The following is a 24,918-nucleotide window of genomic DNA, read 5'->3' on the forward strand; positions in this document are numbered from 1 at the left end:
AGACAGTGGTGGACGGTGGACATTAGATTCTGAGCAGGGGACAGTGGTGGACAGTGTGGACATTAGACCCAGATTCTGAGCAGGAGACATTGGTGGACTGTGTGGACATTAGATCCTGAGCAGGAGACAGTGGTGGTCTATGTGGACATTAGATCCAGAGCAGGAGACAGTGGTGGACTGTGTGGACATTAGACCCAAAGCTGGAGACACTGGTAGTCTATGTGGACATTAGATCCAGAGCAGGAGACAGTGGTGGACTGTGTGGACATTAGATCGAGAGCAGGAGACACTGGTGGTCTATGTGGACATTAGATCCAGAGCAGGAGACAGTGGTGGACAGTGTGGACATTAGATCCAAAGCAGGAGACAGTGGTGGACGGTTTGGACATTAGATTCTGAGCAGGGACAGTGGTGGACTGTGTGGACATTAGATCCAGAGCAGGGGACAGTGGTGGACTCTGTGGACATTAGATCCAGAGCAGGAGACACTGGTGGACAGTGTGGAAATTAGACCCAGAGCAGGAGACAATGGTGGACAGTGTGGACATTAGACCCAGAGCAGGACGTGACCTGGTGTGAAGAGAACTCTCCCAGGAACAGACGACTTGTTGGTAAATAGTTTTCTTAATGTAAGTAGGATTTTTTTTTTTTTGTCTTAGAAATTGGTGTAAAGTTGAATTCCACGCTGTTAAATAATTTATTTATAATTTCTGCCGTTCCTCATTCTGTACTTTCCTGTCATTGGAATTTGAATAATAATAATTTTTCTTTTATTTATATATGATATAAAATAAAACGCCATTTTATATCATATAATATATCATATATCATCATACATTTATATCGTTCTTCGTCGGTGGTGGTCTGTGCAGTGCATTGAAAAGGAAGGTTGTGGTGGTGGTTGTTTGATCGGGTGTTTTTCAGAGAGAACGCTGCGCTGTATTGTTCAACACCGACACATTTCTGTCTGCTACATTTGCAGGAGCCGCTCGTCCGGTCGTTTTGTGAAAAGAGTGTGAATTGAATGCGTGCGGCATTTATTTCCACTCCTGTGAACCCTTTGGCTTCAGATCCACTTTTCTTTTCTCAGGTCGGCCTTAAGTAGATAAGGAAATTATCAGCACTCCAATGAGCATTAGTCCTTGAAATGCCATCGCTGTTTGTAATTATCAACTTTCACGTTTTTCTCTCTTCTTCTTCTTCTTTTTTTTTCCCCCGCTCTTGTTTGATTCAAACACTCTTCTCCGCAGAGAGAAGTCATTTTCTTCTGTAACAAAACGCAGGTGAAACTCAGGGAGAAATGAATGAGGCTGAGATTAGAAATAAAAATAATAATAAAAAATCTAAATAATAAAAAAAACCAAGTAAATGATCCTTCACTGCTGGATCTCATTCGTATATTTTTATTTATGATATTGAGAAATCAGTGGGTTTTTTTTAATGTTAATTCTAGTTGTGCCTACTAACCATAGATTGTATATAAATTATGGACTCTCTTTATTTCTAACAATAGTGAAACAAAAGTCAGTTGGCGTCAGCCTTCCTTCCAATACACTCCCTTAAGCAGAGAACTATAAATAACAATGACGTGACACAAACGAGTCAACAATGGCTGATTGACAGTCCAATAGGAGTGAGCTGTAGGTGACATCACAACGTCGCAATCCATTAAAAAGTACATTTATGATTAAAAAAAAAAACAATACAATCTTATGATCCAGAACAAGAAAAGAAAAAAAAACTCCATAAAAATGCTTACATAATTAATCAAAAGATTGTCCTCATTTATTTATAGTGTTTCATTTGTATAGAGTTTCTTCCTGGTACCAGGAGAGACTTCGGGGCTTCCTGTCTCCCGGAGGCTACGTGTTTAATACATCGCTGCATTTTTTTGTGTCTGTGCGTTCTCTCGATCATTTCTTTTGTTTCTGCTCGTCAGTTTGTCACTTTAAGAGGGATTTCGTAACAACAAAAATGAAACCAAATGGTTGTTTTTTCTTTCTCTGCCTTGTGTTCGGTTATCGACGTCGAACGAACAATAAAACACCAATCAATTCTATTGTTTAAAGTAGAAGGTTTAGCATTTTTTTTCGACGTAAACTGACTGACTAAATTTTCACCGCCATGTCATAGAACTGTCGGAGTCCCAGGAACACGTTTTAAGCAGCCAAGTAGCGCTAACTGAAAGTAACTGCCATGATTAGCATTTAAACGACTGGTGGAAAATGGTTACATTTATAATTGAATTAATTAGAGGTTCTGTCAATAATCTTAATTTTATGCATTTTTATCAAATAGTACAAAATGTAAACAACAAGGAAAGATTTTAACAAATTTCAGGTGGAACACTGCCACCTACTGGGCTCGAGCGTGCGCATCAATTTTGCCGGAAATGAGAGAACTGAGAAAAAAAATTAGAATTAAAATCTGTAATTAGATAAAAAAGTATTTTATTACTGTATTTACTGTCTCGTATACTGGGATTATTTTAAACGTCCTTTACATTACGTTGCGTACGTTAGCGCTAAATGTTTAAGCCAATGTAATATTTCATTGTTAGTTTGACTGTAAGTAAGGTTAAAGCTCATTAAGGAGTTTGTTTTTAATTATCAGGCGGCGGCATGTGAAACACACCGCATGCATAATGCTGCGTAATGGATCAGGATCCCCGGTATTAAATGTGATTAATGTGCCACTCCTCGCAACAGTTTTACAAAGTGTTTTGTGAGCAGCTGCATAAATAAAATCCTAAACGGTTCAAACTCTTATACTGCAGTTCTGGTTCTGTTCACTTTGAATTGTACACAAAAAGACAAGAACAACAGAGAATGTGTTCCTTTGTATTTATTTATTTTATCATATAAATATTAAGGTTCCTTCATCAGCTGTTTAATCAATGATTAATGCTGATTAGTTGGGATAAATTAACATTTCTAGATGACAGAAAATTGTGTATTGACTTTGTAACCTTCACAAATAACAAGATGGGTTTATTTTTCGACTGCCCTCGTGTCGAGACGAGTTAATCGAGAGGACAGAAAAACAATTGTACCCTTTACATTATTATTAATTAGAGTCGAGAACAGGCCCGTGCAGCGTCCTCGGTCGACCCCGAGGTCCGGCGTTGCCGTGCCGACGGCAGCTAATTCTTCTGTCTCTAAGCGTTTTGTATTTAATCCTTCATCTTTAAACTAGGGAGCGAGGGTTGGGGCAACAGGGGGAAGAAGAGTTCTTGAACAACGCCACTGGGGCTTAACAGTTTTGTTTTGTTTTATTATTCTATAGACCAGATGGTGAGTTTGAAAAACTTGAAAGCTCAGCATCTGGCAAAACGTTATTTCAAAAGTTGTTTCATCAAAAACTTTGCCAAATCCCATTGTATATTGTTCAACGTACAATACACCAACGCAAGAAACACAATCTTTGTAACGAGGGAAACAGTCGCCTCAGGTTATCCAACCTTTTTTTTTGTTTTTGTCCCTGAGGACACAAAGACAAATTTATGTGCTGCACCTTGTTATTTCTGGGCTCTGAGGAAGAAGCTGCAGAGTCTGGTGTACAATCATCATCATCATCATCACCATCATCATCATCGCCGTCGTCGTTGTTGAACAGAAAAGTTGTGTTTTATAAAGCCAAAGATTAAAGGTTGTCCCTGGTCCACATCACAGTCCTGGTGGGCCTCGTGTTTCATGTTTAATTCACCAGTGAGCTACGACAATTTCCTCAAATTGTTTGCTGCCCTCTGATGTCAGGAAATGAGAGGCAAAAAGAAGGTGAAAAAAAAAAAAAAAAAAGCAAACAAACATGAGATTTCAATTTGTGTATGTGAGACAGGCGGAGACTTTTCTGGTTTTTCTTTTTCAGCACCGCAGTAACAGAACAGCGTGTGTGGAAAAAAAAACAAGCCACAGCGAATTAAAATACACCTGTGGCACATTCACACACACACACACACACACACACCAGCACCGGTTGGTTTCAGTGTAGATTTAAAAAGTGACAGATTAGTCAGGGAGTAAAGCAGCTCTAAACAAACAAACACACACAAATAAATAGTTTCCTATATTAAAATTAAAATGTGGATAACATTTAATAATATATGTCTTTATTTACAGATTATTTTTGTGAATACCAAAGGGTACTTAAAGGTATTACAAGGTACTTTTAAAGCAGTGTTTTCCCTTTTTTTTTTTTTTTTTTTTCTGCGGAACCCATATTTTAAAAGTCTCTAACCTTCGTGACCTAAATCAATACACATTATTCGTAAACTCCTGAGAAACGCGATGCGAGACGAGACGTTGCGACACAGTCTTTGGGAAACAATGCTTTAAAGGCTATTAAAGTACCTCGATACCTTTACTACTCCTGTTTTAATAATAATAATAATAATAATCTTCTGTCAAACCAATTATTTTTCTCCTGTCAATGTTTTGACAATTTCTTCACATGAACTCATAATGGCACACACACCCACACACACACAATGAAACCGTACAGAAAGAAACAGACGAGGGTAGTTTTTTTTCTTCTCTGCTGTGTAATCCTGCTCAGCAGAACAGGAAAGGATTATTTTAACACACAGTTAGTCCTTGTTCTGGAACACAGAGCAGCACTCAGGTTCAAAGGAAAAAAAAAAACCCGACCTCTGCATCAAGGAGAAAATATACCAAAATGGGTTTTGGGGAAAAAAACAAACACGTCGGTTCTTTGTGGTCAGCGATGGCCTTTTCTCTCTCTCTCTCTCTCTCTCTCGTCCTTTCCTACCCTGGTGTGGTTTTTTTGTTCCTGTCGTGTGGTACAAAGTCATTAACATGACATGGACAGACACAGCTGTCAAGGTTTCATCTTAGTTGCCGGAACGGTCTACAATCTTCTGCCTGAGATTTTATCATACAAAAAGAAATCAATTCATCCTCTTCTTCCTCCTCCTCCTCCTCATCTTCTTCCTCCTGTTGGCCCTGAGCTCATTTGATAAAACCCAAAGACAAGGGCTTTGTGTCCTGGGGTTGGAGGACTGCATGTTTCAGCTTGTCTGATCCACAGGCCAGGGTTTTTGTCATAGGTGTAGACCTTGGTCCAGATCTGTTGTTAATTAAAACATTTCACATTAAATTAAAACGAAGGTCAGATAATAATCACCCGGGGACCAGTTTTACACTGGAATAATAAGCAAAACGTTCCATTCGTATCGTGAGTTACAAGCGTAACCAGGAATTAAAGGTTTGTCAGTGCAGTGTTTCCTCTGGATCACTGTTTCCCATAGACTGGGTCGCGACCCTCAGGTGGGACGCAAGAGATTTTTCCGGGAGTTTACGAGTAATGTCTGTTGACTTGGGTCGCGAAGGATTGTGACTTTTAAAATATGGGTCCCCGCAAAAAAAGGTTTGGGAAACACTGCTCTAGATCATACGTGTCAAACTCAAGGCTCGGGGGCCAAAAGCGGCCCCCCGAGCTGTTTTGTGTGGCCCCGCAGCAATTAATGATCGAATAATAATTAATTGCAGAAACATGAATTAGTCTGTTATGGAGTAGTTACAACTATACATCAATCTAGACCAGTGATTCCCAACCACTGGGGCGTGGCACACTAGTGCGCCGTGAGAGATCATTAGATAAGCCGTGGAAAATTAGCCAATTTCCCCTTTACTGGTCTGAAAAATATTATTTATTTATTGCTCGTCAAAGCATGAAAAACATAAACAGCAGCAGACGGCTATGAAAAACTAAAATATATATATATATATATAATTTAACTTGAACTACTTCAACGCCCTCGTTTAATCTAAAAGATGATTATGTTTCATTACATATACAGTATTTTTTGTGACATTTTTGTTTTGCAGTGTGTATATTGCAGTTTTTTGCAAAGCATGAGTAGAAAAATACCCCAAGTGAAGATTGAATTGAATTTCTACAATTTCGACAATAGAAATAACAAAATTATATGAAATATTATTCTTACATTATTATATTTAAGTCATAAAACAGCTTAAGAAGAAGCTTTTTTAAAACCAATCCGTTTGACTTGACGATGTGATGCCAGGTCTAAAACAAGTGATTTCAGCTCCTGTTCCTCCTGAATAAAAAATTCCCCCACCGTTCTTCAACATCTGGCCCTTGTCCTCAATTGGAATGGATAGAATTGGCACTTTGGCAGCCACTTCTGGGTCAAGTGACTGTGCCGTTGACACAGCGCTGGCTCTAATTGTCAGTGATGTGAACATGACACCTCAGTGAATGGACTGGTTTGTTCTACAATGACTTCATTATAGCTTTTTAAGTCTCCGACTCCACACCTTTCCTCATACACCGTCACCGATCTGACCGCTTTAAACAGCGCTGTAATCATTCTGTCACTGCTGAGTATGACGAGCAGACTGAAGAGAGAAATTCTACATTGTTACCTCTCCGATAAAGTGCTGATTGTGGATTACCAGGTGGAGCGCTGTAGCTCGTCGTCTAACCCCCCAGAAAAAAACCCTAGGTGCTTCATTCCAGGCTCAGATAGTAAGTGAACATGTCAATGGATTGGTGTCAAACCTCCAGCAACTCCTAGACTGAGTTCACACTGCAGGTAAGTGAGGCAGACGCTGGATGTTGTGTGTCCATATGTGAATCCATATCTGTTTCTATACGGAAGTCTGAACAGCACAAATCCAATCCAGGCCACTTTTATTCCTAAATCACATCTGAGATATTTGAAACGGACCTCAGTTCAATGTCATCTTAGTTATAAGACTTTTTATTCTCTCTCTCTCTGTCTCTCTCTCTGTCTCTCTCTCTCTCCCTTTCTCTCTATATAAATATATATCTCCATATATACATATACACACACACATTTATAGTATATACAGTATGGTATATATATAATAATCTTATATATCTGTATATATGTATACATATATGTATAAATATACATATATACAATATATACACAATCTTTGTGTATATATGTATACATGTATTATATGCATATGTACAATATATACGCAATCTATATGTATATATGTAATGTATATCGTAATGTTATATATATATTTGTATATGTATATGTATGCATACATGTAAATGTGCATATATGTATAAATATACATATATACAATATATACATAATCCTTATGTATATATGTATACATGTATTAATATGCATATGTAAAACATATTCTGAATCTATATGTATACATGTATTGTATATAGTAATGTTATATATATTTGTATATGTATGCATACATGTATATGTGCATTTATGTATAAATATACATATATACAATATACACATAATCTTTATGTATATATATGTATACATGTATTAATATGCATATGTACAATATATACAGAATCTATATGTATTTACATGTATTGAACAGCACAGTGGAAGTGTGACGTGTGTTTAAGATTCATCAGTGCCTTTAGTTTTGCACTAAAACACCTATTGAATTATGTTTCTTTTACTTATAAGACTGTGAACCGCGTGTGCTCTTTGTTCACCTTTCTTTAGACAGACGGCTGAAGGAGCCGTCGCGTAAAATACCAAAACCTTTATTAATTCTCTCTGGGAGTTTCTAAATGTGTTAAGTGTGAGTTGATGCTGTTAGGAGATGAAATGTCAATACCTGGCTTCAGACGCCTGAGGCAGACAGAAGGAGAGGGCACTTCCACTTGATTTGTTATCTTTAAAGTTTAGTGTCTCACAGCTGAGTGGAAATGAGACCTGAGCGGCGTTGGCGCACGCACCTGACGACAGCAGATGGCTGACAGTCACATCCACCAATGACGTCCGCCTGTGTTTTGTAATTGCAGTCTCTTCTGAGAGGAGCTAATGTCACGGTGTTCGGCTGCCTGAACCACGGGATGCCTCTGTTCCAATGGGAAAACTCGTCGATGAAATGTGAATCAGGTACGTCACATTTAGCCTTTAGCTGCTGTTACGATATTCACCCCAAGGCCCAGGAGTGAACCTAAAAACGGTGTCTACGCTGGCTGTCGCTGCCGACAGCTTCTGGAGCCGTTTTTCCTCTGCCAGCGTGCTCATTTTAAATTTACAGGTTTCATCCAAGTGAGCCCATGTGTGAAGAGCTCTGGATAATTCCAGTCAGCGAGTGGGCGGTTTTCGCTGCTTCCCTTAAACCAGCCACCAACCGTTCCCTGGCTGTTGTGACAACATCTGAGCCAGACAAACCACCACCGCATTCATCAAACACTATGTTAGTGTCAATTTCTGTGACATAATTGGAACAAAATTTCCAGTGTTTCTTGCTCTCCGGAAAATCACTCAATAGAGGGGAATAATTTTTTTTAAGGATCACCTCCTAATTTTTTTTTTAACCCTTTTCAATTCCACAAGTTGTCATTAAATTTGTTTGATATTTTTAGGCGTTTAATCTCATTTCCCGTTCCTTCCAAACTTCACTGAAGTTTTATCTTATTTCCTGCACGTTTTTTCCAAATGTGGCAACTTTTAAGACTCGTGAACGAGAGTCTGACCTTTTGATTTCTTTTGGCGTTTAACTGAATCTGAGGCTGCTTTCAACAGCTTCATCTAAGCTGATACTCCACGTTGATCCGCACTCTCATCACACCACACAGTGAAGCATACACTTAGCAGGAGAAACTCAGATTTGTCGTCTATTTCACATGTAATTGGGAACTCTATTAGAACGCGGCCGCGGTGCAGGATATAAAAAGAACGGTTGCTGTGTGCGCAGGAAAGAACAGAAGGAACAAAATGATCTTGTTTGGATTTGTTTGTTTTCCGAAAACACAGTTAGTTTTTAACCTCTTTAAATGCGCAAATGTTGATGCAAATGCACATCTTTTTAAAACAAATGTCAGTTAATATACATTCCATTAATCTACAAAAACCAGGCTGAGATGGAAGAGTTAATGAGACTAATCCACTGCTGTGGATAAATGTGTTAATTAACGAATAGATGAATGGACAGAAGGTCAGTGGATGGACAGATGGTTGACAGTTAGCTGTGTGATTGTGTTACGAATGAGTGGACAAATGATGGATGGATGGATGGATGGATGGATGTTTGGCTCGGGAGTCACGAGTCATATGAAAGATTTGTTTATATTGAACTTGCGAATCACTCTCTGCGAATGAATCACTCTCTTCGAACGAATCCCTCACTCGTTACTACCGCGAGTAACAATTGAGTGATTCAATCCCAGCGTCCGTCCTCATGTCCTTGTTCTTTCGTCACGTGACACCCGACGTGTTATTTTTGAAAAATTATATCAACAAATTTAGTGTCGGAAGAGAACCGCAGCCTTCTTTACAACGCCCACAATAGGGCTGCAGCGCCACCTGCTGTAAAATGAATGAAACGATTCGTTCAAGATTCGTTCATTTTACTGTTCGAGAGTCAAAGATCCGAATCAGTAAGAAGGGTCGATCTTCCCGACGCTAATAAATATGTGTAGATGTGAAGATGGACGGATAAACAATAAATAATATAATATAATATAATATATATGTCTATATATATATATATGTACATATATATATATATATATCTATATCATTTACTTCATGTGTAATCTCCACTCCCACCTGTTGAGTAACATTACTCTGACTTATCAGAGAGAGTGTTAATTTCTATATCTAACAGTTCTGCCCCTCCCCTCACCGACCGACCCTCCCCCTAAAGTGTTCATCTGACACGCCATATTATTTATTATAACTTTTGTAATTAACGAAAGCAATTCCATCAGTGCAAATTTTTTTATGCAAATGAATGTGACACCACAGCTTGAGGAATTTAATTAACTAAGGTTTCAAATGTAATTTGTAGTCCTGGATGAAGCGGGAGCAAAAGGCCGACGAACGGCTGACCTCACGCTCCCAGCTGCCGCTGCCAGTCACACTGCACTTTTCTACAGTCTGTCGTCTTTCTTTCTTTTTTTCTTTTTTCTTTCTTTCTTTTTATTTCTTTCTTTCTTTGTTTTTTTTTCTGTCTTTCTTTCTGTCTTTCTTTCTTTTTTTTTCTTTGATCTAATAACTTTCTTTTTTTTCTTCCTCTCTTTTTTTCTTTCTTTCTTTTCTTTCACATTTTAAAAGTGACATGAAAAAAAAAACCACACAAACAGTGAAAAATCTCACATAGGGAAGAGCCTTTGGAGAAGTTGTCACTGGAGGATTCCTCTCTCTCAACACGGTCTTTGGTCTGTGTTTCTGCTGGGGTTTGGGAGCCTTGGGCTTCACCATGCCCTGCTCCTCCAACATCTCCTGCTGCTTCTTCCGCAGGTACTCCTGCTTTATCAGCTCCCTCCGTGTCTTTTCTGACACTCTGGACAAACTCTGGCTTCTTTCCTTCCTACCTTCCTTCCTTCCTCATTTCATTCTTTCTTTCTTTCTTCCTTCCTAATTAATCGTGATTAATTTGAATCGTCTGACGGCCCTATCATCAAATATAACGTTTTCTCTTGGCTGAAGAATTCATGGTTCCCGTTAAATTCCGTCAGTGGTTTTCAGCCTTTATCGTCACAATAATTAGCCTGCCTCCTGTGTTTCATTCTTTTTCTTCCTGGTCTGCAATTTGTTTTCTGGCATCATTTTCTGCAGCAGAATCTCATCAGTCACAGCCTCAGTTATTACAACAATGGCTTTTTCTTCCTTTCCTGTTTGTACAACGTTGTCAGTGTGAGAACAGAGCACAGAGAAGAATGCCTTGTCTGGGTTCATCTCAGTTACAGCAGTGTGACCCCTACACTTCAGCGTTGGTAAAAATTACTTTCCGGAGCTCGGCTTGTGCTTCAGAAAATAGTGTAGAGCTCGGTACAAAAAAAAAAAATTGGATGTTGTGTTGTTGTACAGTTACTGAACCCGTTGACTATTCAACATGAAGAATATCGAATAGATAATTTGTCCAGAGAGAAGCTTCAAAATTAAGAACTGATTTTATGAGTTTAAGATGAGTCCATTAAGTCCATTGATTATTTCATGCTACAACTTTAAATTGCTTTATAATTAGGTTAATTTTTTTTTTACTTTACTTAACCGTCAGTGTATACACCCACCTAAGATCTTTGCTACTTTTTTTTTTTTAATTTTTGTTATTTGTTTTGTTACTGAATTAGGCTTTTAGACAAGATCTTAAAGATGCAAACAGAAAAACATTGACTTAAGAATGAATGGATATTTTGCTGTGTGTAAAAAAAAAAAACAAAATCTGATTTTTTTTTTCTCCTGTTCCAGAAACAGTTGCAGGGTTTTCTCTTTCTGTGAACACCTCGGTCAACATCACCAAACTGAGGATCCCGTACCCTCAGACTGGGACCTGGTATCTTAGCCTGCGCTCACTGTGTGGCACTGAACATGGGTAAGCTAAGCTAAGCTAAGCTACATATGTATTAATTGTGTATTTGATGTATTGCACTAACACCAAGTCACGTCAGTAATTTAAATACTACATAACTGTAGTATTTAAATTATTGTACTGTATAGTATTTAAAGTTTTTTAAACTTAAGTATACATGTATGCATACATATACATATACAAATATATATAACATTACTATATACAGTACATATATACATATAGATTCTGTATATATTGTACATATGCATATTAATACATGTATACATATATATACATAAAGATTATGTATATATTGTACATATGTATAGTTATACATATATGCACATATACATGTATGCATACATATACATATACAAATATCCATCCATCCATCCTTTTCATCCGCTTATCCGTTATCGGGTCACAGGGGCAGCAGTCTCCACCCAAATCACACTGCACCGCACCAACCCCCCTAAACCTTCCTGCGGGGGGTGAGTCCACTGGAAGGTACCAACCGCCCGAACCGGGATTCGAACTTGCCCAGGAGGTGAACCCTGGGGTTCCACACCAACGACAGAGACACTGCCTCTGGGCCAAAGCGCCACCATATACAAATATATATAACATTACTATATAGAGTACATATATACATATAGATTCCGTATATATTGTACATATGCATTTTTTCATATTTCCATATTTAACATAGCGCCCCCTGTCTTATCTATCCTACGACAGGAAGCTCTGTTTTCCCGGTTATATTTTTGGTACGAAAAAAAAAAAAAAAAAAAAACTCCCTTGAAACTGAAACGATTAAATATTAAATATTCAATATTTGTAGGCATTAGTGAACGCCAAAAGACCCCCAAACACCAGCACTTACAGGAAAGAAAAACCTCGGCGAGACCACCTCAATAACTGCTGCTCATAAATCTTTGACTCTCTCATTATCAGTCCTTTTGGCTCCGTCTCACTTCCCCACAGCAACCTTCTCCCACAGACAATATTTGATCTTGATCACAGCGAGGTGACTCCTCCCACAGTGGAGTTCACTGCTCTTCTGATGCCATCCTCGAGTGCAGGTCATTATTATTGTTGTAGTACTTCTAGTGAAGCAGCCTCTACTACAGTATTACTAACAATCTGTTGAAGTGTACTCAGGTTGACATGTTGTACATTTGCTCCTGATTTCCTCTCTTCATCCCTCGTCTGATCACATAGTTTCCCCCCAAAGCTTTTATTTTCTTATTTTTGTTATTTTTAATCCGGTGTAAACTTGCACTTTAAGCAAGATGATAAAAGATGGTAAAAATATTTTCTTCTTTCTTCTTCGTGTAGGTTTTTAAACACAGGCTTTTATTTTGAAAATTTTATTGATCTGCCTCCAGAGACCTTTGTAATGTAGAGGTAATACAGTCATTACCTTAAATACGTACAGTATCAGTGACATCACACTGTATTAATGTTCCATTTACTTCTTCTTTCTGTGGCCCGGTACCAAATGGCCCGAGGCCTAGTACTGGTCCCCAGCCCAGCGGTTGTAGACCAGAATAAAAATTAAGATGATATATTGTTTTTTTTTTTTTTTTTTGTTCTCTGAACTGAGCCACTCGACACTTCTGATGAAATTTGAATAACAAACAATCACAGATGGTCTGGGACCCCGACCCATCTTTACACACAGAGAAGGTGTGTACGATCCCGAACTTTAACACATGCTCGCGAACGACAGACGCTCGACGCCAAACGCACTAAAGAGGAAACTAATAAACACACAAAGTGAGCAGTTTCTGTGTAGACGGCTCCTGGGAAAAGAGGCGGAAACACATTTGAGGCCTCCTGGAGTTTCATTGTGATTGAAAGAATAAGTAATTAGAACTCAGCAGCGTTCACACTTACTGCGTGACACGAAGAACTAACTGTACATGTAAAGGGTCTAATATTAACTGATGAGTTGTATTGGTGCTAATTATTCACGTCTCCACATGAGGTCAAATTTAGGCATTGATTTATTCAATTATCCTCTGCCAGTTACTCCTGTCGGTTCATTCTGGGGCTCAAAAATATAAAAAAAATAAAATAAAATTACATTCAATTTCGTACATATGCTTTACGTCAGGGGTCATTTTTCACCGGGGGCCACATCAGCAGTACTGTACAGTTACAGTTACAGTTGTAAATGGAAGACTGTATAGATCAGTGGTCCACAACCCCCGGGTCGCGGACCAGTACAAGTCCATAGGTAATTTGGCTGGAGTGGGGCACAGTGAAAAAAAATGTACCTAATTTTTACAAATTCTTTATTTAAAGATAATCTGGCAGTATTTTAAAAAAATACAGAATAGAGTCTAAAAGATCTTTTATTTTGAAAATGTGGTTACTGGCTGGTACTGGTGGTGGTACTGGCCGACCAGTCCTTGGAACAAAAAAGATTTCGGACAACTGGTATAGATGTAACTACTTTAAACAGACTGATACATATTTCTGCAATTGATTATTATTTGATTGATTATAAAAAACTTTTAATTTCTCAGGTTAAGAAACTCTGCTGCATGGACTTTACTAAATGCTTTTTAAGCTCCCGCGGGCCACACAAAACGGCTTGGCGGGCCACATTTGGGCCCCGGGCCTCGAGTTTGACACATAAAGTTTAACACAATTCAAAACTCTATGCGGGAGGAAACTGGAGAACTTTGTGGAAACCCACACAGAGACCATACGTTATCACTAGGGATTGGACTGCTGACCTTCTTGCAATAAGGCAAAAGTTCAACCCACTTCACCACCGTCGGACACTGAGTACTTAAAAAACAAGTTTCAATACCCCGGTAAAGTATTTTGTACTATAAACAAAAGTTATTGTTGCGTCTAAGTCTCAGTCGCCTCCCTGAAAGACGGTGGATGAGTAGCTGAAAATGGTTTGGACAAAGACCTACACTTCCTCCTCCACGGCGCTGCACTCATTTGAATTCACCATTGTTGTTGTTGTTGTTGCTGCCGTCGTGTCCCCTCATCATACATTCTCCCCGTTTGTGTCCCCTTTTCCAGGTTCGAGCCCTGTGTCAATGTCACGGCCGAGGTGTATATGCGTTCTTACCTGACTCCCTGCATCAACGACTGCGGCACATATGGACAGTGCAAGCTCCTGCGCACCAACAACTACCTTTATGCGGCGTGCGAATGCAAAGCAGGTGATGAAAAGCCATTTGTTGTCCGCTCATTTTTTCAGCCTCCACTTAGGTCAAATCCTTAAAAATAACCTGACGTGAATTTAGTCAGTTTTGTTTTTCACTTCTGCCAAGCGACACAGGGCAGTTAGTAGCAAAACAAGGCAAATTGTTGAAGTGAAGGAATAAATACGCTGGGTAAATTTGCAGCCGATTCAATTATTAAACAGTAATTAATTATTAGCAAACATAATGGATATGAAAAATTAATCGGAAGTGATTTTCAGCTGTCGAGAGCTTTTTGGAATATGAGGTTATTTTACTGTGAAGAATTCAGGTCAGCGCTGCCTTAAAGACCCTTTTAATTTGTTAGATCATTCGTTTTTTTTTTTTTTGCCCGGCGACAGAGAAATGAGATGGACCCCAGGTGGAGCGGCCAGAGCCAAAGTGGAAAATATGGAATTAAATCAATTAAATCATCATGGAATTATGTCACTCCGTAGTAATTCATCCAAACAGCAGCCTGGTATTAATCCTCTAATAAGATCCATTCAGATGAGACAATAAAGTAGGCTCTTAATTAACAGCCGCTTTTTAATAAAAGATGAGCTTATGTAACTAAACAAAGCTTTTCCCTCTGGGGCTTGTTTAAAATCCCAGCTTTGATCTTCTCTTATCAGAGCTGCTCTCCCTGCACCTAAATCCATTGTCATACCTCATAAGTGTGACTGCTTCCTGGCAATGCATTTGCATTCAGCACTCGCCTTCGGACAGTCTCACACGGCAAAGCCTCTGTTCGACAGTGCTCAAGAATATTTAATTTGCCACGTCTTATCCAATCCAGAGGCTGATGAGGATTCGCCTCAAGTGAGAAAACTGGAGCGCATTTACAACGAGAGGCTACACGTGTTTTTCCGGGGGTTTTTTTTTTTTTTTTGGATGGGCTTCACACAGTGCTGTAGTAAAGGGCCCAGCCAGCATATGTGCTGTAGGTGCGAGCCATACTGACTCCAGCTGCTACATTATTGTGACTATTATTGTGGGCCATATAGTGGCAATGATTTCAGGATCGGCTTATGGACGAGATCGGACCGCGGCTGAACGAACTGATACGTAAAACTGAACCTTTAAGAAACTGCTCGGTCGCCGAGTGCCGTTACATATAAATATATACACTATATATATATATATGTACATATATGTGTATATATATATATTATATGTATAGATGTGTATATATATTATATATATATAAAGGTATACACTATATATGTACATGTATGTGTTCATATGTGTATATATATATATGTTTTATGTATAAATGTATACACTATATATGTACATATATGCGTTCATATATGTGTATATATATTACATGTATAGATGTGTATATATATTATATATACAAATTTATACACTAAATATGTACATATATGCATTCATATATGTGTATATATATTACATGTATAGATGTGTATATATAATATATATATATAAATGTATACACTATATATGTACATGTATGTCTTCATATGTGTGTATGTATATTATATGTATAAAAGTGTATATCTATTATATGTATAAATATATACACTATATATGTACATGTGTGTTTATATATAATATGGATATGTGTAATATGTATAAATATATACACCATATATGTATATACACTATGTATAAATATATACACTAAGTATATGTGCACATATGTGTTCATATATGTGTATATATATATTACATGTATAGATGTGTATATATATATATATATTATACATATAAAGGTATACGCTACATATGTACATGTATGTGTTCATATGTGTGTATATATATTATATGTATAAATGTGCATATCTATTATATATATAAATATATACAGCATATATGTACATATATGTGTTCATATATATAATATATATATAAATATATACACCATATATGTACATAAATGTATATATGTGTAGCATATATGTATTTAAATATTTATATATATATATAAATATATATGTATATACAATATATGCATGCGTATAAATATACAGTATATGCAAAAGTGCCATCCCTAGTTTATATGCAGGTAGACGTCGTCCCATATGGTCCACAGACGTCCTTTGTGCTGCTCTGTACCCGTGAAGCCCAGGTGAAGAGTAGAAAATCGTGGAGACCAAGTCGTTTCCATTTCAAGGCGCTCCGTGAATCCAGTGGGGATTTGCTGTTGAGAAACAAACGGATTTATTTCTTTTTTGTTTTTTTTTGTGGTTGTTTTCCTTATCTCTTTCCTTCAGTGGTGGGTTTTTGGAGATGAAGACATTTATATATATAAGTTTATACAGAGCTTAAGAAAAATACATTTTTTACAACCTACAAAGGCTGCAAACACAAAGGCTATCTATTCTGTTAGATCTTAACTCCTAGATCAACACGCAGCACTGACAGTGTGTGTGTGTGTGTGTGTGTTAGGCTGGAATGGCTGGGGATGCACAGACAACTCTGAGGCGTACTCCTACAGTTTCCAGCTGCTCTCCACCCTGCTGCTCTGCCTGAGTAACCTGATGTTTGTTCCTCCTGTGGCCATCGCCATCCGGAGCCACTACCTGCTGGAGGCGTCGGTCTACATCTTCACCATGTTCTTCTCCACTGTGAGTGCCAAACACCAGCCTCGACCTGTTAAATATTTTTTTTTAAGTCTGTTTTTTTTTAGTGTGTGGGCTGATGTTTGTTTTCCGTTGGGATTGATTGATTGATTGATTGAAATAATAATTTTTAAGTGAGAGAGTGCAACACAGCGGAGGAGGCACACGGGTGCAGTAACAGCAGGGAAACAGCAGAGGCAGAGACAAGGTGGGCAGATAAAAAAAAAAAAAAGACTCTGACAGGAAACTCTGCCATAAAGTTCGTTCCCTCTGACTTACAGTACAGTATTTTCCGGACCATAAGATGCTACTTTTTTCCCATGCTTTGAACCATGCGGCTTATACAAAGATGCAATTTTTTCAATGGATTTTTTCTTCAGCCACCAGGCGGCGTGTTAGCAGGAAGTGCAAAAACGAGACAGAACAGGGAACGTCAGAGCAAACATGCTAGTTTTTATTTAGCACATGCAACACAACACGCATGACGGCTAATTATTTTCACACCCTCACCCCTTCGTCATGGAAAGCACACGAAGAAGTTCGTATGATGCGTCGTCTTATAGTCCGATGCGGCTTATATTTGTAAATTTATAGTTTTTTTTTTTTAAATTTAGTGGGTGCGGCTTATATTCAGGTGCGCTCTATAGTCTCATGTCTTGAACATTCAGACTCAGCTGTAATTTGCTCAGGAAAAGTTACTACCAGTAAAGTCCTTTTAAATAAATATACTATATAAGCGAGTTGAGTAAGTACTTATAAAGATTTTTGGTTTTTCATGGGGTTTGTGGTTTGGTTGTCTGTTTGGTTCATTGTGATGCATCTGGTTGAATGTGTGGTTGGTCTGGTAGTTGTTTTGATTGCTTTGTTAGTTGGTTAGTTGACTGTTTTGATTATTCTTGTATCTTTCCTTTGACGTAAATACATACCGCCATGTATGTATGTGACAGATGTGGTGGTTTGTTTTGTTGGTTGGTTGGTTGGTTGGTTATTCCGGTTGTTTTCTCTCCGTTGTATCTATACTCTTGTCTGAACATTCTACTTTCTCCCCAACAGTTCTACCACGCCTGTGACCAGCCTGGTATTGTGGTGTTTTGCATCATGGAGTACGACGTCCTGCAGTTCTGCGATTTCCTCGGGTCCCTCATGTCAGTCTGGGTCACCGTCATCTCTATGGCCAGGCTAAAGTCCATCATAAAACAGGTGAGGTTCACAGGCAACAAACAATTAGTTGCTCTTCTGACGTCGCACAAATCCGTTTTCGTACTAGATTTACATTTTTTTCACGCCAAGAAAAAACATATTGAAATTCACTATTTCAATCAAAATTCCTACATTTAGAGTTTGCACACACACACACCTTTGGGAGAAGTTTCACCTCGCAACAAAACTGGGAAATTACCACCAGGAAGGAGTTAATAATAAATTAACTCCTGGGAAATATATGTATGTTTATATACAGTATGTATATTTTTTATATATGTATATATATGTGTGTATATGTATGTATATATATATATACACACATATATGTGTGTATATATATATATATATACACACATATATGTGTGTATATATATATATACATACATATACACACATATATGGTAGATACTCAACTCACAATAAAGAAAAAAAAAGAAAAATTAAACTTTTATTTTTCTTTTGAGTAACCAATAACCACTCAGGGCACCCCATAGAGGTGCCTCTGAGTCTCGTATCCTATTGTGCCAACACTGCCCCCTAACTGCACACATGTAGGCTGTTTCTAGAGCGCACAACTGACTAGGTTTGGTTTTAATATTAGACTGGAAGGTGACATCACCCGTGTCAACACAAAACTTAAATATGAATCCCCTTCAGCCTGGTGCTGAAAATGTACAACTGACCTCTGTGTAGAACCGAGTCGCCCTCGCATTCAGAGTAGACGTTCTATTAATAAAAGATGAATTTGAGTGTTGTAAAGTGAAGGTCTTATAGCCTCTGTGTTACAGTTTTGCTGTAATGGTTGGATTGGGCTCAGACACATGTAGGTTCAATAGGTTTTAATGCACAACAGGAGAATAGTGAATTGATCGGTGGCAGGAATCGAAGAAGTCTCTGGTTCCAAGGAATTACTGAGGTCTGGCAGGGATTGCTTAAGGGTCCAGACAGAGCAGCAGACAGAGATTCACAATGTATCATGGCGCGAGGGAGGACGCCTGAGCATTGCCTGATAATGTTGGGCCAAGTTAATGATCCCAGCAGCAGGTGAAGACAAATCAGGTTACGTTAGGGCAGAGAGGCCAGGTTGGGGAAAAAAAAAAAAGTTTCAGGGGTGCAGGTGTTTTGATTTAGGGGCATTCAAAACTTTGGCTGGGAGATATTCAAACAGGGGAAAGTTGGTCTGTTGATCTGTAAGCAGCTCTGTGGCTGATGTTATTTATTTAATGATGTAACCTAGGTGTAAGGGAGCGCAGGCTGTTTCCTTGTACAACAGCTACAGTGAGTTGTTCTGTTTATTACTGATCGTCCAAACATGGTGGCACAAAATGTCTCAAGTAAACGAAGGAAACGGGGTTGTTCGGATGCCATTAAAAAAAAAAAGAAAAAAGGAAAGGTACGAGTATTTTGATTTGTGTACTAACCGATGTTGGTTACATCGGTACATTACCACTAACATAACACTTTGTTGGACTTTAATAAATATGTCGTGAACTGAACGGTGAACACGACTCTGAAAGAAATGGGTTGAGGAGCGGTTTGTGTGTAAGAACTGAATCCAGAACTGAAACTAAATGAAAGAAAGAGAGAAAAGTTTTGTGTTTGTTAACACAGCCAACGGAGCGGAAAGTGAGTGGAGCATTTGTACTGAAAAATATAACTAACCATGTCCAGAGCTAAGTGTCACTTAACCTGATTAGCACTGATTTTATGTTTAAATAAAAACATATAGCAGACAAAATGTTGCCATATATTGTGAGGAGACGTTACCACGGGGGGTCACCTGGTAACTCCCCCCCTCCCCCCGCTACCTAAGGTGCCCCCGGGGTATGTCCTAGAAATAAAACTAACAGGGTTACTGTGCTTTTTTAATCAGTTACACTTTCGATGATATTCAAACGGGTTCATTGACGATAGTAAGAAGAGAGTCTACTGTTGTATGTCCCAGAACTGATTATTATGACATTGTTTGGGAAGTCTGTATCAAACAAGTAGCTCTTCGTATGACTAAGTACCTTTGAAGTAGCTCTCAGTTTTAAAAAGCTTGGTGACCCCTGCTTTAGCATATTCAACACTTCTTAGCAGAACAGATCAGTAAACACTAAGTCCTGCTGCTGTCCCTCATCCCTGATGTTAGAATCCCTCCAAACTGCTGACTTTGTTGACCAACTAATCGAAAAGACCCATGAGGACAATGAGGCACTGAACTGTAGGAGGAAAACACCCAACACCCAACGCTGTGCAGCTGGTGCTGGTTAAAAACTGTTACAGCGAATATGGGAGTTTCCAAGAAGGATTTACTGAAGGATATGATTGGCTATAAACACATATCTAACAGGAAGTGTTAAAACCAGTGGTTTGATGAGTCAGTCTCAGGGGTTCGACAAAAACACACACCCGACTCATATGATTCGTGATGACACCATCTCCGGAGGGTTCGATGAATGCGCATATAAAACTGCTTGGGTTCAGGACCTCCAATAAGGTTAAGAGCCACTGGTCTAGAATCAATGCCTGGTCTGGTTAAGATCAGCTCTGGTTTTTTTTTTTCAATTGGTTCGGTTCACTATAAATGACTGACATCAAGGAGCCATATGAAAAATTTTATAAACATTTGAACCAGATTTACTTTTAAATCTTAGGGTTAGAGTTAGGGTTAGCTATGACAACGCAATATACTGCAATACAAACCAAACTACTCAAATATAGTGAGTTCAAATATATCTATATACATAACACCTCAAGGAAAAGTTTGTGAGGACCAACCATTCCAAAAGCGAACCAAACAGAAGACGGCTGTTTTGTTCAGTGCTGCAGCTCAGTGGCCTCGTATCGTCAGTGTTGAGAAAGCTGTTGACCAATCGGAAGTCAATTAAAGACCAGGAGTTCTTATTCTGTTTCCAGACCAAATTCTGCGGTGAATTTTACTCGGTCGGACAAGACACGGTCGCGGTGGCAGGAACGAGACCTCGGTGAGAACAATCAGGCGCGATTTACCGCCTGAGGTGCATTAACATCTCAAATAATTATACACACTGTCCGACTGCCTTTGTGTTGTTTTGTGTTCTCCATTAAATACCTACGCAACACTGCAGCGTGCTGCGCTCCAGTGAGCAGAATCAATGGAAATACATATGTACCAACACGGCAGCTTAACAATGCAGACTAATTTCACCGCCGGCATTCAATATCTGAGTAAAACAAATGAAAAACATTTAAATTAACCAGTGCGTTCTCACTTCCTCCAGGCGTTCAGACAGTCGGCGTTGACTTCACGCTGTTCCCAGTTTCTTTATTACAAACAACCAACACCGTCACGACCTTTGGCTCTACACCAGGCTGAGCATTGTGGGAAAGCCGCTCGGCAGCCTCTAATAAGAGCAACTCTACCGTAAAGCCATTTAATTTCTCAACACAATGTCATACTCTGGCAGAGATGGTAGGAAGGCCTCGGTCGACATGTGTTTCTGTCTGCCGCCACTTGAGCTAAGATTCTTATTAGCGAGGCGACGTCTCGACACGATTTTATGCATTAAAGAGGGATCAGCAGAGTCAGGCCGCAGACCAGTGCCGCGGGCTTTTATTTTGAAATGTCCGTGTTTTACTCCCATTGATCTGCTGCACTAAATTACACGGTGGTTGACATATTGAGAACAGGTGCAACTTCTCTACGGGTCATTCCCTGGCCGCATGTGCGTGTATGTGTGTGTACATGTCTATTAATGATAAGACAGAGGGGGGTAAGGAGGGGGAGGGAGGGAGGGAGGGAGGGAGGGAGGAAAATATATGAACATCTGCTGTCCTCCAGAGTTTTGGTTTTTGCTGAGCACTGCAGTATGCAGTCACTAATCAAATCAACATGTCAGTGGATGGAGGAACTGGTGTGCATGAATGTGCGTAATGGAGAGAGGGAGTGTGTGTTTGTGTGTGTGTGTTTCCTCACATGCAGTTGCGTCAATATTTATATATGTGCGTCTGTCCGTGCGCACATTTGACCTTCAGAGCGTACATGCCAAGGACAAACCGTGTGTTGTATTTAATTCATTTATACTGCAGTAAATCAGCACTACATCATGTGAAGGCACTTTACACTGAGTGTTGGTCATTACTCACAGCATCCACGCTAAAGGCAGCTCACCGGGTTTTATGTTAACATTAAAGATGTCTAATACGCAGACAACCAGACGTTATAGTTAAGGCTGGAGCAGCAGCGACACTGATACAGACACTGACACATCAGAGTCTGGCTGAGGGCGAAGATTTATAATACAAATTCATGCTTTTTCCAGCCCATGGAAACTGTACGCAGCAAAAATGTATACCGTATTTTCTGGACTATAAGTCGCTACTTTTTTCCCATGCGGCTTATACGAAGATGCGGCTTTTTTTATGGATTTTTCTTCAGCCGCCAGGGAATGTTCTAGCAGGAAGTACAAAAACTAGACAGACGGGAAGTCAGTGCAAAGAAGAACACGATAGTTTTTTTAGGTATCTGGACATCGGCGGCTTATAGTCCATATAGTACAGGCTTATATATATGTAAAGTTATAGTTTTTTTTTAGATCTTAGTGGGTGTGACTTATATTCAGGTGCGCTCTATACCTCGAAAAAATATGATATGTATATGTGTCCCCCATTAATGTATAAAGTAGCTCGATACAACCTATAAGGAAACACCGTAGGGTCAGTGGGTGTCGAACTCATTTTCACCAGGGGCCACATCAGCAATACAGTTCCCCTTGAAGGGCCGGTTGTAACTGGAAGACTGTATAGATCAGGGGTCTCCAACGCCCGGTCCGCGGACCAGTACTGGTCCATTGGTCATTTGGTACCAGGCTGCAGTGGGACATAGTTAAAAAATGTGCTTAATTTTTTACTAATTTACTTCATTCAAAGAAAAAGCCCAGTCATATCCATTTACTTTCTTTATTTAAAGATAATCAATTAAAAAAAAGATGTAGTAAAAAAACCTATTAATTTCTCAGGTTAAGCTCCCGCGGGCCACACAAAAACGGCTTGGCGGACCGTATTTGGCCCCCGGGCCTTGAGTTTGACACGTATGCCGTAGGGTCAGTGGGGTCACCGTAGTTGCTGAGTTCCTCTCTAACATTTCAGATCAATTATTCTGTGTTTCAACAAATTAAAAATTTATTTCAGGATTATTCTTTGTTTTTGGATTGTAAAGCTCAGAAAAGGTCAGAAAACTACGTTTTCACATGGTACTACAGTAGACAAACTGAAGTACTTTTGCCGTTCAACATTGACTGGAAACTACAGCGTGTTCTCCTTGGCTGTTGACGGTGTGGTGTGAAATATACAACTACAGGGATTCACTGTAGCACAGATTGATTTTGAATTTTATACAGTCCGTCTGTAAGGCCTTTATTGTTATTAGAAAATAATGTATAAAAACGGCTTTGAGCGGGTATTGAAGTTTAGGGTTTAGCCTCAGACTTTTGTCTCATCTCCTGAAGCTAACACCTGATAAAAATGTTTTATCAAAATATATATTTGTTTTCTTGTTGGTTTAAACACAAGGTGTAACATATTGTAATATATGTCATAAATATACTGAAACATTTTATATCACAGCCACAGAGTGTAGTCAGCTTTGAGTGAATAATATTTTAATAATAATTTAATTTTCCAGATTAAGAAGTATTTCTTAAGAAGTAATATTTAAGAAGTAATATTATATATTATATTATTATATATTATATTATTATTATTGTTATATTAAGAAGTATTATTTATTAAAGTAACAATCAACTTGACGATGAATATCACTTAGTAAAACTGATGCAAAAGGTTATCTTCTATACTACGTAGGTGAAACTCAGGCCCGAGGGCCAAATCTGGCCCGCAGTGTAATTATATCTGTCCCGCGAGATCATATCAAATGTGTCAAATGAGTTGGTCCGCCAGTATCTATCCCCTACATGGTGTCAGGATTTGTAGTATTAGTGGTTTATGCGATATGTTATAGATGTGTTATATGTTTTTGTTGTTGGAACTCGAGAGAGAGGCTACAGATTAAAAGACATAAGAAATAATACTTTACACAAACTAAAAGTATGTTTCCATTTGAAGGAATTCTAGATTACAGATCTGTCGAGAAGGGAAAATATTTCTGGTCTGGCCCTGCGACTTTGTCCCAGTTTTTTAATTCTGACCCAGTGTGAATTGGAGTTTGACACTGCTGTTCTATGCAGACGACACCATCATACTGTGTAACTGACATGAGGCCCAGTGTGATATACACTGCACCCATGGAGTGTGTGTAACTATACATTCAGTAGCATAAAACGACGCGGCAGATAAAAATAGACCTACCAGAATACCTGCGAGCTCGTCCATCACAGTGACAGGTGATGATTAATTACATGGCGGCCGGTACCTGCGAGCTGCCATGCATTTATGTCCGCGAACAGTGCGTGTACACGGGCGTGTGCTCGGGTGCGACGACGCGATAGCTGCGGTATGACTGATGACTGCTGCTGTGCAGAGTCCTAGGGCTGCGCCACAATGCTCCTCGCCATTCTCGGTGTGTGCCAATTAGTCCTGCTCTTTTGCAGAAGGGCCATCGATGTGCTGCCTGAGAAATTCCCC

General features: G+C 39.0%; 1 protein-coding gene across 1 annotated transcript in view; it reads left to right on the plus strand.

Moving 5' to 3' along the window:
- The window catches only part of LOC103397919 (transmembrane protein 8B), a 51,985-nt gene that overhangs the window by 15,599 nt on the left and 11,468 nt on the right, over positions 1-24,918 (plus strand). The window contains exons 6-10 of the mRNA XM_008336354.3: positions 7,804-7,900; positions 11,207-11,330; positions 14,358-14,500; positions 16,937-17,115; positions 18,163-18,309. Of these exons, the coding sequence (XP_008334576.1) occupies positions 7,804-7,900; positions 11,207-11,330; positions 14,358-14,500; positions 16,937-17,115; positions 18,163-18,309 (690 nt within the window). The remainder of the gene's footprint in view (positions 1-7,803; positions 7,901-11,206; positions 11,331-14,357; positions 14,501-16,936; positions 17,116-18,162; positions 18,310-24,918) is intronic.

The sequence above is a fragment of the Cynoglossus semilaevis genome, chromosome Z (assembly GCF_000523025.1).
Source record: "Cynoglossus semilaevis isolate Cse_v1.0 chromosome Z, Cse_v1.0, whole genome shotgun sequence".
Lineage (NCBI taxonomy): Eukaryota > Metazoa > Chordata > Actinopteri > Pleuronectiformes > Cynoglossidae > Cynoglossus > Cynoglossus semilaevis.